General features: G+C 47.3%; 5 protein-coding genes across 6 annotated transcripts; 3 read left to right on the plus strand and 2 right to left on the minus strand.

Moving 5' to 3' along the window:
* Positions 1-77: 77 nt before the first annotated feature.
* BDCG_01684 lies at positions 78-3,020 on the plus strand (the record flags this gene model as incomplete). 2 transcript variants are annotated; one of them, XM_045417212.1, is made up of 2 exons in its annotated part: positions 78-811; positions 912-3,020. In XM_045417212.1, the coding sequence occupies 2 exons, from the start codon at positions 283-285 to the stop codon at positions 1,871-1,873; spliced, it is 1,491 nt and encodes a 496-aa protein (XP_045274091.1). The 2 variants fall into 2 exon arrangements, with proteins under 2 accessions (XP_045274091.1, XP_045279700.1); XM_045417211.1 differs by having other exon boundaries at positions 283-811; positions 891-1,873.
* Positions 1,931-5,126, minus strand: BDCG_01685 (acid phosphatase). Its single transcript, XM_045417213.1, has 3 exons — positions 4,214-5,126; positions 3,067-4,037; positions 1,931-2,991 (listed from the first exon to the last, which is right to left on the minus strand). Exons 1-3 carry the CDS (start codon positions 4,622-4,624, stop codon positions 2,928-2,930), a joined length of 1,446 nt encoding a protein of 481 aa, XP_045274092.1. The 5' UTR covers positions 4,625-5,126; the 3' UTR covers positions 1,931-2,927.
* On the plus strand, positions 4,277-9,194 carry BDCG_01686 (uncharacterized protein). Its single transcript, XM_045417214.1, has 6 exons — positions 4,277-5,838; positions 6,065-6,274; positions 6,331-7,468; positions 7,523-7,664; positions 7,733-8,046; positions 8,116-9,194. The coding sequence occupies exons 2-6, from the start codon at positions 6,069-6,071 to the stop codon at positions 8,713-8,715; spliced, it is 2,400 nt and encodes a 799-aa protein (XP_045274093.1). The 5' UTR covers positions 4,277-5,838; positions 6,065-6,068; the 3' UTR covers positions 8,716-9,194.
* Positions 9,195-10,461: 1,267 nt separating this feature from the next.
* BDCG_01687 (uncharacterized protein) lies at positions 10,462-10,766 on the minus strand (the record flags this gene model as incomplete). Its single annotated transcript, XM_045417215.1, has 2 exons — positions 10,462-10,633; positions 10,717-10,766. The coding sequence occupies 2 exons, from the start codon at positions 10,764-10,766 to the stop codon at positions 10,462-10,464; spliced, it is 222 nt and encodes a 73-aa protein (XP_045274094.1).
* Positions 10,767-11,890: 1,124 nt separating this feature from the next.
* On the plus strand, positions 11,891-16,197 carry BDCG_01688 (uncharacterized protein). Its single transcript, XM_045417216.1, has one exon. It carries the CDS (start codon positions 12,332-12,334, stop codon positions 15,140-15,142), a length of 2,811 nt encoding a protein of 936 aa, XP_045274095.1. The 5' UTR covers positions 11,891-12,331; the 3' UTR covers positions 15,143-16,197.
* Positions 16,198-16,464: the final 267 nt, after the last annotated feature.

Below are 16,464 nucleotides of genomic sequence, written 5' to 3' on the forward strand. Positions count from 1 at the left end.
TCAATTCACGTGACTAAAAACTGGTGTACCGTTTCAGGACTAGCTCAAACGCTCCGTCCTGGAAAGTGTGGGGAACGAACTACTTAGCTTGGCGCCATCACCAACGTCGTTCGAACAGCATTCAAGCTTTAACAAGCCCAAACCTTTCACTTCGATTGTTATTTCGAGAATGCGATCTCATTTGCAAGGGAGGATTCACTATTAACTTTCTAGAATCTGCGTCAAAACGATCAGCGGTGTATCCACAGCGACCGACTTTCGGACAATTGGGAGAAATCCATCATGTCAAAGAGTGGGAAGACGGCCCCTACAAATGACGAGCTGCTTGCTCAGTTCGATGACCTTGGTGTCGATGATGGAGCAACCCAAGCAGCGGGAGGGACGCAAGAAAAGTCAGAGCAAGACCTATTAGCTGAACTTCAGGACCTTGCTTCTCAAAGACCTCCAACACCCCGAACTTCCTCCACTTTAAACAAATCTCCTAAACCAACCTCTGCGACAACCCCGCCTTCGGGCAGGCTCAGTGACGATAAAATGCCACCTAGAAAATCAGGAGATAGCTCCCGAGCATATCACACAAGCATAACCCCTCCGGAAACAACTTCGTCAGATGCTGGGGATACTCCAACATCGGAGGAAGCAGGCAAGACCGGAGGCGGCGGTGGCGGCGGCTGGTGGGGTGGAATTTTTGCTACTGCTTCAGCTGCTGTGAAACAGGCAGAGGCTGCCGTAAAGGAGATTCAGAAAAACGAGGAAGCTCAAAAATGGGCTGATCAGGTTAGAGGCAATGTTGGAGTTCTTCGAGGTCTTGGTGAGTCGCAAAAAGAAAATCTCACTGCTAAGAAATATCCTTTAACCCCCTTTTCTATGGGCTATTCTAATACTTATAGGCGGCGAGCTACGAACCCTAGCCATCCCGACGTTTACCTCCCTCCTCCATACTCTAGCTCCTCCTATTTCCTCTCATGAACGCCTCCAAATCCACATCACACATGACCTCTCGGGCTATCCTTCGCTGGATCCTTTGATTTATTCAGTCTTCTCTCGAGTAATGTCCCAGGTCGAAGGAGGAGATCTCCTCGTCATCCAACGCGGTCGGGAAGCCGCACCCAGACGTGGCTCGGATGCTCACGTAGGTCACAGCTCATCGGCTGGCTGGAACGATGGCCCGTGGTGGCGTACGGTATCTGTCGGGAAACCACGATCTATATCGGCCATCAAGGGTGCAGTAGCCGGTACAAAACTTGTCCGAGCAAGTGCAGAAGCATATGCAACGGAATACTTTTCTACAAGAGGTGGCGTTGAGGAAGCCGCCAAACAAGCATCCGAGATACTATCGGAGTCCAATCCCGTCCGTAGCAGTGACATTTTCCTTGCCATCCAAGCGATTTCCCAACCTACACCACCAGAGCTTTTCCAAGCAGGCCCCAGTGGAGACACAGAAAAACCAGCTCAAGGTATAGTGGAGGTAAAGGAAGATATTGAAGAGGAAGTCTTCTTTGCACTTTATCTTCATGATCCCATTCACGGCATTGCTTTTCATGCCGTTACGCAAGCCGTTCCACAGAAATGGATTGACTGGCTTGATGCCGCCCCCCCTTCACCACCTAATCCAGACAACCCTGACGACTTTGTCCATTCTACCATGCCGGACGCGATTGCAGAAATCATCGAGAGCGGCGGCGTTGACCCGCGCGAATGGGTTTCAGAATGGATTGAGGAGGCTTTAACTCTTGGTGTTGGCGTTGTTGCACAGCGGTATGTCGCACGGAGAATGGGAGTTGGCGAAGGTGGTGTAGGTCGAGGAAAGATGAAGGCAGAACAAGCCACCGCGGTGGAAAGCGGTGCCGGAGAAGCAGCTAGAGCGCTATAAATTCCTTTGTAATTACTGCCCCTACATCTTTTAACTAAGTAGTGTATGTACTTTCCTATTGTAGCTAGTGGAGTCGGTGCTGTTCTTCTGTTTTTCGTGTTCCATTTTATTTCACTTGGCTGGGTTTTGCTGGGTTGACTGTGAACAGATGCTGGAAATGGTACGGTACTAGATTGATGAATCCATTAGCCGTTTTTGCCTTTCCATCTTCCTCTAACGCCCATCGTTCGTTTTATTCTATTTACCCAATATAAGGGATGAACAATCGCCCCTCCCCTTGGCCCTTCCTCCCCGACGGCAACTAAACTATACCCACGCCATAATTCTGATCTCGGTCACCTAGCCGACCTGGAAGGTACAGGGCAAATCCCAGAAGGAAGGATTTCCAGAGAACAGCAATCTCGATCTCTTCAGAGATTCGATTTTTGCCATCTTTTTTTATCGGTCAACCAGGATCGGATCCTACATTTGGGCAGACTCCCACACACCTTCTTCACCCTATTCTAAGCCAGCTACGCCATCTTCACCATTAGAATCGCTATTTCCAATAATACAGTTATATGACTCTAAAGTATTCGTGAGGAGGCACATTGGGCGATTAGGCATGGCACCAGAGAATGCCAAACTTGACCGCTCAAGATTCCAGCAAGATTTGCTTTGGTCTATGATAGCTATTACATTGGCATTGTCTTGGCCAGTTCCCCCCAGCCCACTCCCGTCCCTCCCTTAACGGCTGGATTTTGAATACATGAGCAACTTGGTTAGGGAAGGGGTAATAGAATGTTAAGAAATATGACCTCAATTCTAGGACACACGAAATCTATGGATGCTTCCTTAGCAGTTACATAGCCGTGGAATATCGGGGTGCGTGAAAAATGATAGTTATGGAAAGAGAGCTGATAAGTATTATTAAGAGGGAAGGTGATAATATGAGTTCCGCTCCTTTCTATCCCTTTTGTAAAAAGATTTGCATGCCCACCCGCGCGCCGCGCCCCGCTCGCTCCCCACCAAACAACCAGATATAGTACCGCGTTTTGCGATGTAATTTTTGTGTTCAAAGCGTAAACTCGCCCGAGAATCCAGATACATGGCTGAAATTCGCTGCAAGGGGAGTGACACTATGTTCCCATATTGTGTTAGGCGTTAGCGCATCAAGAGCGGAGGGAAGAGCGGAAGCGGGGGGAAAGACCAACCTTGTCCATCCGTTCATAACCGTGTATGTATCAGTGCCAACTTTGCTCGCCTCAACACTTCGTTGGATATCGGAGAGCTCTGGTGCCCATTTGAAATATCTAGCCAGCTGCGGCGGTATCCGCTGGTCGTCGTCACCTCCACGTTTCGTGGGGGATGTTCCCTCACGCATGTTTATATCATCACTACTGTTGCTGATGATGTTGATGTTGTTGTTGCTGGTCTTCTTGGACTGAGAAGTATGAATATCAACTTCCTGGTAGAGGCTAGATTTGGACCAGGAATTTGGCAACATGTTTGTGTAAACAGCCGGTCGTTCTTCGACGTCCAGCCGCATCGGCACGTTTATGCTGAATAACTGCACGCGTTCATCAGGCCAGTGGGCAGAGAGGCGTTCGATGAGTTTCACAGATAGCCGGGAAGCAGCTTGGATAGTCTCTGCTGGCTGTTTCTCTTTACTCGCAAAGGATAGTGCAATGGCTTTCTTGCCGCAGGTCGCAGCCTCGAGTGCGCCACCTACAGTGCCGCTCGCCAAGCCGTATATGATTGAAGCGTTTCGACCATGATTTGGCCCCGAAATTACGAGGTCGATGGGCTCGCGATCGGGAAAAAGGCTGTAGATGCCTAGTTGGGTGCAGGCAGCAGGGGTGCCATTGTTGACGACGACCCAAGGCCGTGTAGTCTCTGGGGTTGATCTGCCGTGCCGATTGCTGGGTACGTTCAGACCATTAGTTCCGGCATCATTTTGATCGTGGGTACCCTGGGCGGAATTGCCAGTATCTTTGACGAGAGCTTCTGGAGAAATGTAAGTCGCCTCCAGAGTCTCGCCAATGATGTGTGCTTTGCCAATCCAGGACCGGGATGAATTAGGGATGACAACGGAAACCAAGTGGCCGGCTTTTTCTAGGGTTTTGACGAAGGGGAACAGATATGGTGAACATTTCTGAGAAGGCGGTCCGTCATCATTTACTACCTGAGATGACTTGCAATCAGCCAGACTTCTCACACCAGTGCTTTAAAGGAACAGTCTCATCGTTTTTTTACCGCCCGTCCAGGCTGGGATGCGGGAGCGACCCAAGGCAACCGAACAACAGAACTAAAGGCAGAATTAAAAATTAAAAAATTTATTATAAAAGATCAAGTCAGTACCAGGATATGCATTGTGGCAAGAGTAATGTTATTATTGTTTTTTTTTTTTTTTTTTTTTTTTGGCTTGGAGGCGGGTCTAAAACGAACGGGTGCCGGGAATTGACAAGGCTGGGCTTCAATCAAAGCCCAAACATAAGTGGAAGTATGAGTGGGACTGGTGGAATCTCTATGACCTAATAAGAAAGAGAAAAAAAAAAAAAAATGCGATTCTGTGCAGGTCGGAAGGTGGCTGCTGAAGATATAGGCGCTCGACTGCTGGCTGATGCATTGAAAAGGGGTAACAACAGAAACACTCCGCACACCTTGAGTCTCAAAAAGTCGTATCGTTGTGCCCGGCCGGTGTGTGTGTGCCCTCTTTCCTACAACAACTCTCCTACATGCAAACCAACAAGCATGGAGCGGCAACAACATCCAAGATATCAAATATCAAACGAAACAGTTCGCTTCGCAGAAGCAAGGCAGAAAATCTCAACAAGCCTCAGTAATCTTAGAACAGCATAAACGAAGGGATGCTATTCAGCTGCATCCGGCAAGTGGGATACAGCCTCGAGCAACATATTCTGATGATTTATTTTCACGGAGTATTATTCCAGGTTTCCGCATCCCCAACCGCTGGGTTCGGAGAAATTATACAGAGTACTCCGTACCGTACCAGACAGACTAGATCCCTCGGACTTAGTTAGGCGGCGGTTGAGGCCGAGAATTCGTACAAAAGCCAAGCAATTTAGCTGAATGCGGAGCTCCGGTGAGCACGTCCGCCGCCCTGGACTCTGCCGGCCACGAACGCCAACCTGGCCAACAGCTTAGTTACGCTGTAACAAGCCAGAGAGAAAACCCTCTGCTCCGTACGTTAACTCTCGCTGGCCCCGCGTTGGCAATCTGCAAAGGAGAAAGAAAAAAATAAAAAGAATAAAAAATAAAAAATTCTATGACTGTTGGTCGATGTCACCATCATCGCCCATTCCATTCTGCGTGGAATCGCGGGTAGCTTGGATCCTCCCTCGTTCAGGTTGGGGGTTGGCGATGCGCATTGGACACAGCCAGATGATTGCCACGGAATCCTCTTCCCGACCATCTTGCCCGTTCTGTTAGCTGGCGACTAGGGCCTGGGCCAAGAAACTGTTTTTGAAGCATGGATTGTTTGTGAGAGATCTCATGACTCGACTAGAATTTGCTTCTTCTTCTTCTTCTTCTTCTTCTTCCTCCAATTGCTTCTGTCTCACCTCACTTGTCCTCAACTCTCGAAATGCTCTCCACCAATCCGACCTTCACACACCTTGGATAAACTACATACGTGCATAACCGCTTTTACCCATTTCTCTTGCATCACCGTTACCGATCACCTCCTCCATGGGACTTAAAGCCCTGCCAAACCCAGCTTCTCGGATTTTAGCGTGGCCCTTACTTTCTCCCTCAATTCCACCCCACTTGCTCTTATACCTAGCTTGCTGCTCTCTCTTCTGCCAAATCTCATCTGCATGAAGACCTTAACTCCATTGACGAAGTAAAATTGAGTTGCCATTGAAACCCAGCAACGGCGGTTGCCCAAAGTAGCTAACTACCGGCCAACTTCGAAACCCTTTTCCCCGGCAGTCTTCTCTGACTTCGGAACCCTGATGTAAGAGGTGAGATTTCCCTCAGATACACCACATCATACCACAAGCACCATCCTTGCAATGGGCGGGGGCATGGCTTGTACCCATGTATTCCTTCAGTCTTTGAATACCCCGTGGACGGGAAACTGAAGAGACCAAAAGGGAATAACTCAAATTTTGCTGTCCTCCAATTCCCTCTCTACAATATGAGCTCCCTCTAGCAGCAGCGAATATTGACTATCGATTATTGAACAAGACAAATGTCGGACATCTATCCTATTTCGCCTTCGTGGGACAATCCCATTCCGCAGCACACCCCCGAGCTCGACCCCAGCCATGATTCTATACAAGGAGACCCGGACATTGAATCATATGTCGATGAATTTCTTTTGCTCCATCAGCCTGGAGAATCACAGAATACAATGATGACAGGCAGATGTGGTTTTACCGGTGGTTTTGACTTCAAGTACGATGACCCTACTTGATAAGTAGTAAAACCAATGCTGAAGGCGATCTAAACAGGCTCCCAGGTACCATCCAACAAGCATACAACCTCGACAAAAATGCCCGAAGTCCGGAAATCAAGCTTGGCTCTGGAAGCCCAGAGATCAATGAAGAACCCTGGCACCTTTTTGATATATCTACATCCTCTGATACGGATCAATATCCCAGTACAACGCTCTCAAATTTTGGAAAATTTAACTCAGCCTTGGGGCTTAATGATCTGACTGGAGATTTCGGCTCTTTACCTTTGGATCAACCATACTATCAAGAGACGGGCTTTGGCAGTGAGTATGCAGACCGCTTCCAGCACGCACATGAACCAGAAGCCGGGTTCCAGGATCTACACAAGTCGTGGCCTTCCAGCCCGCAAGAAGGACAAACTTCTTTTGCTCAGACATACGAATCTACCATATCAACAGACGACGACCCTCGTAAATGTGAAGAGAATGGCACGACGAGGGACTACTCCATCTCATACTTTCCGTTGTCGCAATTAGATTTTCCCGGAGTGTACCCAGATTCAGATCCGAACAATATATCGATTCCAGATTTCTCGTCTGTGGTACTGCCAACCGAGCCACTCAAGCAGGAGGGCACTGAATATCATGATAAACCAAAGAAAAAGTTGCCACCAACCATTTCTGACAAGACTCGTATGCACACTTCAGGCCACACCACGCATATCATTCTCAATTCGAAATATACGGAGGAAGGTAATGGCCAATATATAGGATGGCGTAGCCACTCCGAAGAGGAAGCGCCACAGAAAACCCACCACCTCAGTCCTGTGAACAACATAAAAGAAAATTTCTCGAGTAATCTGCTCCCCTCCCCAGATGGATCGAACCATATGACTATAACCGAGTTGCCTTCAAGAGGAATGCCCCAGAAGCCGAACCAAAGCACTCGTGCCGCCACAACCCGAAAACGGAAGAATAGGAATACGGGTGCTGTGGACAAGAAGCCTGTGAAGACGATGGCTATACAGATTGTTCAAGAGGATGGGCTTGGCGGGTCATTGGAACCTTCGGCATGTATCCCAGCGGTGCCCAGAGCACGTCGTAACGGCCCCTTATCCCTCGACGGGCGGCGAAATGCTGCGATGCGCAGAAAGGATAAAAGTGTATGCGTATGGTGCCGTCTAGCGAAGAAAAAGGTAATAAGCTATTTTTCCTTCACCTGCGTGACATTTCTGATCGTTAGCCACTAGTGTTCCGGCGAAAGTCCATGCAGCACATGCGTCGAGCAGGCCAGAACATGCATGGAAGAGGCCGAAACTGTTGTTTTCAAGCAACCATGCGTGAAAGCAGACTTTTTCCAAATTGTTGAGTCTGGAACGTGCAACTATATTTGTAGGTCTGCTATTCAATTTGCGCTTCGATTTATGTATTCGTCTTCCTGACATCTAACTTCTTACCAGCCCAACGAGCAATCAATCATCCAACCCTAGACGGATCGACGCGGGTAAGGATGGAGCTACCAGTTACATTCGAAATGAAAGATTTGCTCGACCTCCTTGACAAGCGTCGTGGACGATTCAACATCCGGGCTCGTCAATCGTGGGGTACCCTGTATACATTAGACCTGAATGAAACTTATAATTACCTCAAGGGATTCAGTAAAGCGGAAGACAGCTCTAATTATGACCTTGGGGATTTCATCGATCGCAAAATCCTGAAATTCAACAAGTGGACAAGCTGCGTCAAGGACTGCGATCCAGTAAACAATCTTTTTGTAAGCATAAGCCCTTCCAGCGACAGCCCCTTAGTGTGTAATTGCACGGCTAATGTGTAGCACATACAGTCCCTCCTATCCCAATGGAACAACATGCCCAGTCGTGCCAGCTACGATTTTGTCCCCATATCTGACGACCAAGCTGATCGGCCCATGGACGTCCACGATCCAGAAGACTGCGTCGACATCCTCCTTGCAGCCCAACTCTCCCGCATATTCTGTCGCAAACTCGAAGTAGACGGCTACCGCGCTCTTCAAAACGCCCTGAACAAGAACAAATGGGACAGCGTTCCCTACGACTCCTTTATAAAATTTGTCTCACAGCTGGGACAGATCCTGCTCACACTCCGGTGGCGGGTGTCATGGTGGGAACTGCTAGGCGACGGCGGCACCACACCAGATGCCAATAAGGAGCGCTACGAGGACCGTGTTCGCCGCCTCTGCCAGGTCTTGTACTTTTATTATTCATCTGTCAAGTTGAAGTTGCCTGCGTGGACGGCCCCGACGGAGCTCCATGGGGTGTGGTCAACCTATGCAGATGCGACGAGTATTTGGGATGATTTCCCGTCCGACCCGTCAATAGACGGGTTTAATGTCTGGATGGCGAGAGGCAAGGAACTTATTCGAGAAGCAGGTGTGCAGGGTCGAATCTCGAGCTTTTGCAAGTAGATTGCGGCGCTAGGGGGTGGAATGATTCTTCTACCCGTCTTTCTCGTTAAGTGAATACTCTCTTCTACTTTTCCTATTCTCTTCTACTTTTCATTGGCCTATATCTGAACGTAATAACGCAATTGTGCTTTACTCTGATCATTATTCTGCTGGGAATGTTATCCATGGATCATTTTTCTTGTTACCTCAACTCTATTTTAATATATATACTCACATGCACCATGCCAGAGCAGGATTCTGGCTACGTGTGGACATACACCAAACTGCTCCTTTGAACAGCCAAAGAAGCCGTTCCGCAAAAGCCACTGTTCCCTGCTTATATTCGAATATTTACCCTTACCTCATCTTCACATGGACATATTCATTCTTTTTTTTTTTTTTTTTTTTTTTTTTTTTTATGCGCATGTATATAGCTTCATAATTTACGATACCAATGTCTAATAATATATTCCTTCATCCTAATATTCTAACCATTTCTAACCAATGCCCTGCATTCTTTTTTGTTCTGTTCCATTTACGGAGGTTTGGAAACTTCTGCTTGCCAGCACGGTTGGCCTCGAACGTAGAATCAGCCACCCAATGATAATATCGGTAAGCTTCATTTTCCTGCATATCGCGGCGACCGGGCCGAAAGCCCCGAAAAGCGAGCGTACGAAGCCTCGTAAGATATATATACATATATGATTTCCCCTCATAGCCCTGGCTGGTTCATTTGTCAAACGTGTCTGTACTTCCTAGCCTATGGCATCATATCCTGACTAGCAGGGGGGGGGGGGGGGGGAGGAAAAAATGAAGCATACTGCAGTACGTGGGAAAAAAAAAAGAAAAGAAAAGAAAAAAAAAAAAAAAGAAAACCTGATTTCGTTAATATTATTCCGTATTTCTACATATCAATCATGAGAAGCTGGAGTACATGCGCCATCTATCATGGCAACGAAGGTGATCCGCTTTCATGCGACGCATCATGAGCGATTTGATGATGCCCGGTCCAATCGGCGTGCACGTACTTAGGCGAGGTTGACGAGGCTGAGCGACATGGCGTCCACTCATGTATGTCCCAGTCCGTCACCACCCAACTTTCTTCTCCCTCCTCGTTTTCTTCGGTCGTAGTTCTTTCATACAGTAGCTCCAAAATTCGATTTAAATTGAGTCCTTTCTTGTTTTCCAAGATTCTGTCTTGAGTGGCTTTTCTGGAGGTTCTGGAGGCGTATCTCTCTTCCGGGGTATTTTGCTCGGTGGAGTGAAACGTGCAAACTGGATATTTCCTTATAAGCTGTCCTTGAATAGTGATTCAGAGTCGGTATGAAGGAATGTCACAGTCGCGGTAATTTGACGAAGCTTTCAAATGGGTCGATTGGGGGTGAGAACATGGCGAAGGCAGTATTGGCTGGCGATGACAATGACGATACTAGTCATACGGACCAAGGGCGATCTAATTGTCGTACGTAAATCCTTCTCCCAGCAGCGCATTGGATGTTATCTGGGTGCTCCCATTTGTCTGCTCAGCGCCCGTATGCAATAACCTCTACCATTTATAATTTTTTTTCCACAGATCCCCTCATTTCTTCACCTTTCCATCTTTACTTTTCTTCCCTCCAGCAAGTAACTCCAAGTGCCCCGCTCTTTCAGCAAGTACCCGTTCCGTTCGAGCGGTTAGACCAGAAGAGATTTTCTAGTTAGGTGAAAAGTCAGAACCCAATATTCTCACGTAGCTTCCCACTGGGGTTTTGCCGAATTGGCTCCGTTTCATTTCGTATGATGTCCATTTTCTGACGAAGCCAAAACCCCTTCAGGGCCGAGATGGAATTTGACGGGAAATTTTTCTTTGCGTACCTTTGTGATCTTCTTTTGCCTAATCAGGTTTGCTTTCTTGGGTGCGATTACTCGTGCGCCCTTTTTGGGCCCCAGGACATTGGATCTACAGGTTGATAAGTATATCTTGGCTATTTCTCTTCATAAAATCAACCGTGCTGTATATGTGTTTTGGAGGGAAGGGCGTACCTTTTGGCAGAGGACGCTGCCTTCGACTTTTTGAGTTCGCCTTGAGCCATGAATTCCTTTCACAGTTTTATTTTCAGGCTGTTTTATTATTGAAGCAGAGAATGTCACTGGCAGAAGGTTCGTTGTAAAGTATGGAGACCTTCAGTATCAGTGGGTTGCTGCTTTTTGGGAAGTTGTACGGATGTTTTACACCAGTTAGAAAATTTTTATTTTTCTCGCTGAATAATCCTGTTACTTAGGCTTTAGCCAATTAGAATCCTCCGCTGCGCCGGCAAAACATAAAAACATTACAAGGAGTGAGTGTTCTCAATTGCTTTGCTATTATATTTATAATAAAGATAGTGTGTGAAAAATTCAGAATATGTTATTTGATAATGAACAGCTCTATTCATTCCATCTCGTAAGCCAGGTGCATGTGCAGTAGCTTGAAGCACTCAAGCTTGCCAACATATAACTAAAAAAAAGAAGAATTCCAGCTTGGAACTAACTGCCAGTAATAATTTTTAATCGCACGAAAGGAAGCACTGTGTTTACCAATTGGCTGTGCACATTCTGTAGAAATGCTTGTAAGGTTTTCTGACAGCACAAACGTGATATCACGGCGGCAACTTTAGCCAATTGACAGTATCGAGAAGATGATATCTCAAGTGTTCGGCCCTCACGAGCCCCAATGGTGGCGAGGATGTTAACGTCAATGGGGCCGAATCCCCTCAGGCTCGAATTTCTAGAGCATGATGATCACATCATAGAACCTTTAACTATCGTGCCTTACACTTACGAGACATCAGTGACCAGTTCCTATCGGGGATTCCGTGGTATTCATGACTAGAACTGTCAGATACAGAAGCATGCGTAATACCAAAATATCAAGGAACTCAGAGAGCTGGTGGGATTTGGTTGCGGGGCCAAGCGCAGCAATATTTAGATCCTTTCAATTATCCTTAAAAGTAAGCAGCAAGAATTAGAGAAGGGGGTGCCGGTTCCAATGACGAAGGTGTTGAGCTGTTAAAAATAATAACTATCAACAGCCCGACCCTGGATCATTTCCGAAAGCGGAGTTTGTGGCGCTATCACGTGATCGTCTAGGCGGCTACCAGTCCCAATATGGTAACAAGCCAATTGCTAGATGTTCCTCGGCCCTTGCTCCGGCCGGACTTCCCTAGCAACAACAGGTAAGTTAACTTAACATCTCGGATGGCAAAAAGAGCGGCGGGCCGACGAAAACAAACATTGGGCTGTCATGCAAAATAACAATAATAGCTTGCAAGATCCAGTCAACCTGATCTCTGATCTCCAATTGTGCCGTCCGGGGTTGCTCCTCTACGCCGTACTTTGATAAGGGATCTTTCAACCAACTTGGCCGCTGAACAACACTAGAACTTCTCGTGGAATCTCCAGCGCTTTCCTCCCGCATCATCTCTTATTCTGGCCCCTGCACAAGATTTGGTCATCATTCAGGGGCCCTCCATTGTTCCTCGGTCCATTTCAGATTCGCGTGCGCTCCCCTCTACTAATTCAGAGCCCCCTTTTCGCACATGTTTCGGGACTGGACTGTGATGGAGCTGGCTTCTGACGCCTGTGTTAAAAATAATTTGTTATCTTGTGGGCTTCCGCCATGGACACCAATGTCTTTACGATTTCCGGAACCTCCTTGTCACCCTCCGATACTGTCCCCAACAATAACACCACCACCACCACCTCCTCACGACCACATTCCTCCCGTGGTACCAGTATCTTCCACCCCACCCGCCTTTCATCCATTTCTCCACCCCAACACCCGCTTGAAAAGCCTTGCAGCGCCCAGAATCGACGGCTCCAACTTCGAAACGCAGGTTTTCGTGGCGCGTTACTCCAGTCACGAAAACCAAGCCCTCCTTTCACAAGATGGCGATCGCCTTCGGGGGCCTCTGATCAACATACAGAGAAACAGAGCGATGATACTGCCAGCATAGATCAAAGCTGCAATCTCTCAAAACTGACCACATCACACACGCGCCGCTCGAGTATTCTTGAAGAAATCAATAACTCTACGCAGAGGAGGTATCGTCAGTCTCCGCGACCTCCAGCAGCTTCCTTGTTCCATGATCTGCCTTCTCCGGACCCACCTACATCTACCAATGACTTCCCCCTTTATTCTCCTTCGAAATGTAGCGGGAAATTAGGGCCTCCTATTGATCTGGACACTTTCGACTACAGTGATACAGATATGCCATCGAAACCGAGAAAACCGTCTTGGAGGTCATCATCCCCCTTCAGCAGCCTCGACCGCCCAAAAAGACGACCTAATATTACAAACAGGAACTCAGATCTCGAACTTTCTAGGTATATAGAACATCTAGAAGAGCAGCTTGCCGCCTCTTTAAATCGTGCCGAATCGATAGACTCATCTACGACGAATATTCAAGCAGCAAAGTTCAAAGCTCTCAATGCGGAATATAAAATATTGAAACAAGAGCTGCTAGAATGGGAGACCAAATTCGAAGCTCGATTGAAAGACGAATTACGCAATACGATCGACAAAGAATCAGAGCTTCGTGCTAAAATTCGTTCTTTGGAGAGACTTGTCGAAATTAAGGAAAATAAGATCCATGAGCAGCAATGGGAAATTGAAATGGCAACCCAAAAGTTACAAAACATGGAAGCGGTTAATGCGACGAACCGTAGCCTGGAACGGAGGATTGACGTGTTAACAGAACTTTTGGCTCAGTCGCCAACACGGATGGAGCCATCGTCAGGGTTGAATATTGTGCCTGAGACTTCTTCTTCTCAGGCGGACGGTATATATCATACTCCAAGGCCTCGATCTATGTTCTCCAAGATTCCTTTGTCTCCCGTTCGAAAAGCGCTTTTCCAACCTCTTTCGGTACCCAGCTCAAACGCCGTAACAGACCCTTCTGTTCACTACCACCAAGCATCTGATCACCCCTACGTTTCGCCCCCGCAAAGATTTGAACAGACGGATGATGCCGAACTGATGTCTCTCGATTCTGGAGTGGGTGACTCCTGTTCCCCTCCGTCTACCCGCGCGCTAGACTCACAACGCTCATCCATGATTTCACATGCTTCATCAAACCCATCCCATTGGGGAACCTCTTTTCCTCTATCACCTGAGATTCAAGGGAAATTTTCCAGTCGTCACAGGAGGATGAGGCGATTCCCTCCAGGGTCATGCACATTGAAGCCACTCATCCTACCCGCTACCTCACCGCATGTACCTAGCCAAATACACCGCCAGACTTTCTCCAACGATCCAATATCCCCTTTTCATTTGCGCCCAACTAGTGCTCACGATTCTCCCAACTCAACTTGGGTAGAGCCGGACACCCTACGTGCTCTGGAGGGACAATCACATCGATATGAAACGTTCGATGAAGCCATCAATGGCCATAGCATGTCCGGGGGAATTGCGCCTCTAGAAACTGACCTGGATGATTTTTCGACTACAGGATCATCACCTCACATATTTTTCGATGATATCCATCCAAGCACTCTGATGGCATCCCCAGCGTTCAATAGTCAAACCCAAAACGAGCCACTTAAGCAAGTGGCACCACGCACGCTAGAGAATGAGCTTCGCCAAAGCAACCCATCACTGCGCGTAAGACCCCGAACCAACCGCGAAACTGACCGGGACATTACCCCTGTGGCGGTGCTGGATTCGAAGATTGCAAGGCTTCGCAAGATTTATCCGGCGTCACGAAATTTTGTCCCATCGCTTGACAGCAGACAAGACCCCTTCTACCCTTTCTACTACTACATTTGGGATGTCGCACCTAACCCGGCAAATTTGATTCGGCGAATCATTGCAAATGCATGGCATGCAAACTGGAACCACCTTGGGAAGATGTCCTGGTGGGTCCTAGGTCTGTTCTTAAGTGGCCAACCAAGAAATCAGTGGCTCAAAAACAAACGCCAGTGTCAAATTAATTACGACAATAACGATGACATGGCGTCCACTACCAACTCCAGGAGTCCAACGAACTCGTACCGCTCTAGAACGAGCCCCCGTACTTCACACTGTGAAGGAACCCCAACCAAACAGACCACTATAATTTCGCCCGACGATACGTCAGCATTAATCCATACCCCTCCGGGAGGTTCCACAAACGGACTTCCCATAGCTATTACTACAGAGCCACCTCCACCAAAGAGACCGTTTGAAGTATGGGCTAGGTTTTCCTTTGCACTTGTTCTTGCCATTGGATTGGCCGTGAGGGACGGACCTGCATCTCTGATGGATGAATGCCTGCTGAGAGGGTCCTGTATTGCTGATGGTACAAGATCTGCGTCGGCAGACACCGACCAAAATGCCCGCCCTTCATCAGAACGTTCTTCACATATACTAGAGGTGTCTCCTCCACCTCCACCACCGGATTTTTCGCACGGCGCTCCTAGTGGGGACCAGGTTAATGGTGAACCAACCTGAAATCCTTCCGGTTCATATACCTCCGTTACACCCTGAGATCCCACCTGGCTGATTCCGCCATTGGGCGACTATCGCTAAGCCCACCCTAATGACAATACCCTGAAGCATTTCACGTACTCCCTACCTAGGTTTACGGCAGCCAAGACGCCAGCCCATTCAGCGACAGAAATTACTGGCTCAACCAAAGCATCAAATTCCAGCCAACGAAACATTTCCTCTACAAAGCCAGAACGCTTCTGGCAAGCTTCTGGAGGCGAAAGCCCTTTTTGAAATTTGTTTTGTGGAAGACGGAACGGAGGCTCTTTACTTGAGAAATCTCAAACTTCCGATCCTTGATGTGTTTCTTTAATAGCGACTTAACGACTTTTGCTGGCGAACTTTCTTCCTTGTCTATCCTTTTTTTTCACTCCCATCGGTACACACAAAACAGGAGGAACTTTTGTGGCACATGCAAGAAATACGTGTACAACCTCGATTCCTCGAACAAGCATATGCATTAATTCGCTGAACCAAGAAGAAAAATAAAAAAGGAAAGAGAAAACAAACCATCGAGAAAACAGCAGCAACACAGCCGTGACGTACATGCTTCCATTAATCTTGGGACACCATGCATGGTCCGCTCGCTCAACCGACGTGTATTTAATAAGCGTACACGGACGAACTGTGTGTGCGATAAAGCCAACAAAAACAGGAAAGAAAGCAAAGGAAGTTGGTGAATAGTGTGCCGCGCACACGATGGCGCAATCATTTTCCCTTTTCACAATAGATATTAGTAGATCATCCTAGATGGATAAAAAAGAAAGCTGTACGCAGCGTTAGTTCGTGAGGTTTTCTATTCACTTTCTGGGGCGGAATCAGATCCCCGTCGAAACAAAGAGAAGGATGAAACCACACAGCACAACACTCTGAAAATCACAAATGAGTACATGTAAATATGGCGGAATACATAGTCAGATATTTATACATAGATACCCCAAACAAAACAAGAAATACATATTATTTCCATTTCATCCGGCCCTCTCACAATGTTAATACTAGACATCACTCTATGTGACAAATGTATATATACTTCCAATAGCTGTCTGCCGCTCATTACACTATGTTATATAATTTGCAGAGTGAAGTGAAGCAAATATATGATGAAAACCCTGGTTATTAAAAGTGGAGAATTTTCTTTTTGAGATTCTTGGTGTGAATACAGCTCACTGATTGATATAGAATTAAGTGAAGTGCAATTCTGTGACATTGTACTATGACTTCTACACACTTATAACACATTCATCTTGTTGGCCCTTACGGCCGTTGCGGTTAGCGATCCCACT

Source organism: Blastomyces dermatitidis (assembly GCF_000003525.1).
Source record: "Blastomyces dermatitidis ER-3 genomic scaffold supercont1.2, whole genome shotgun sequence".
NCBI lineage: Eukaryota > Fungi > Ascomycota > Eurotiomycetes > Onygenales > Ajellomycetaceae > Blastomyces > Blastomyces dermatitidis.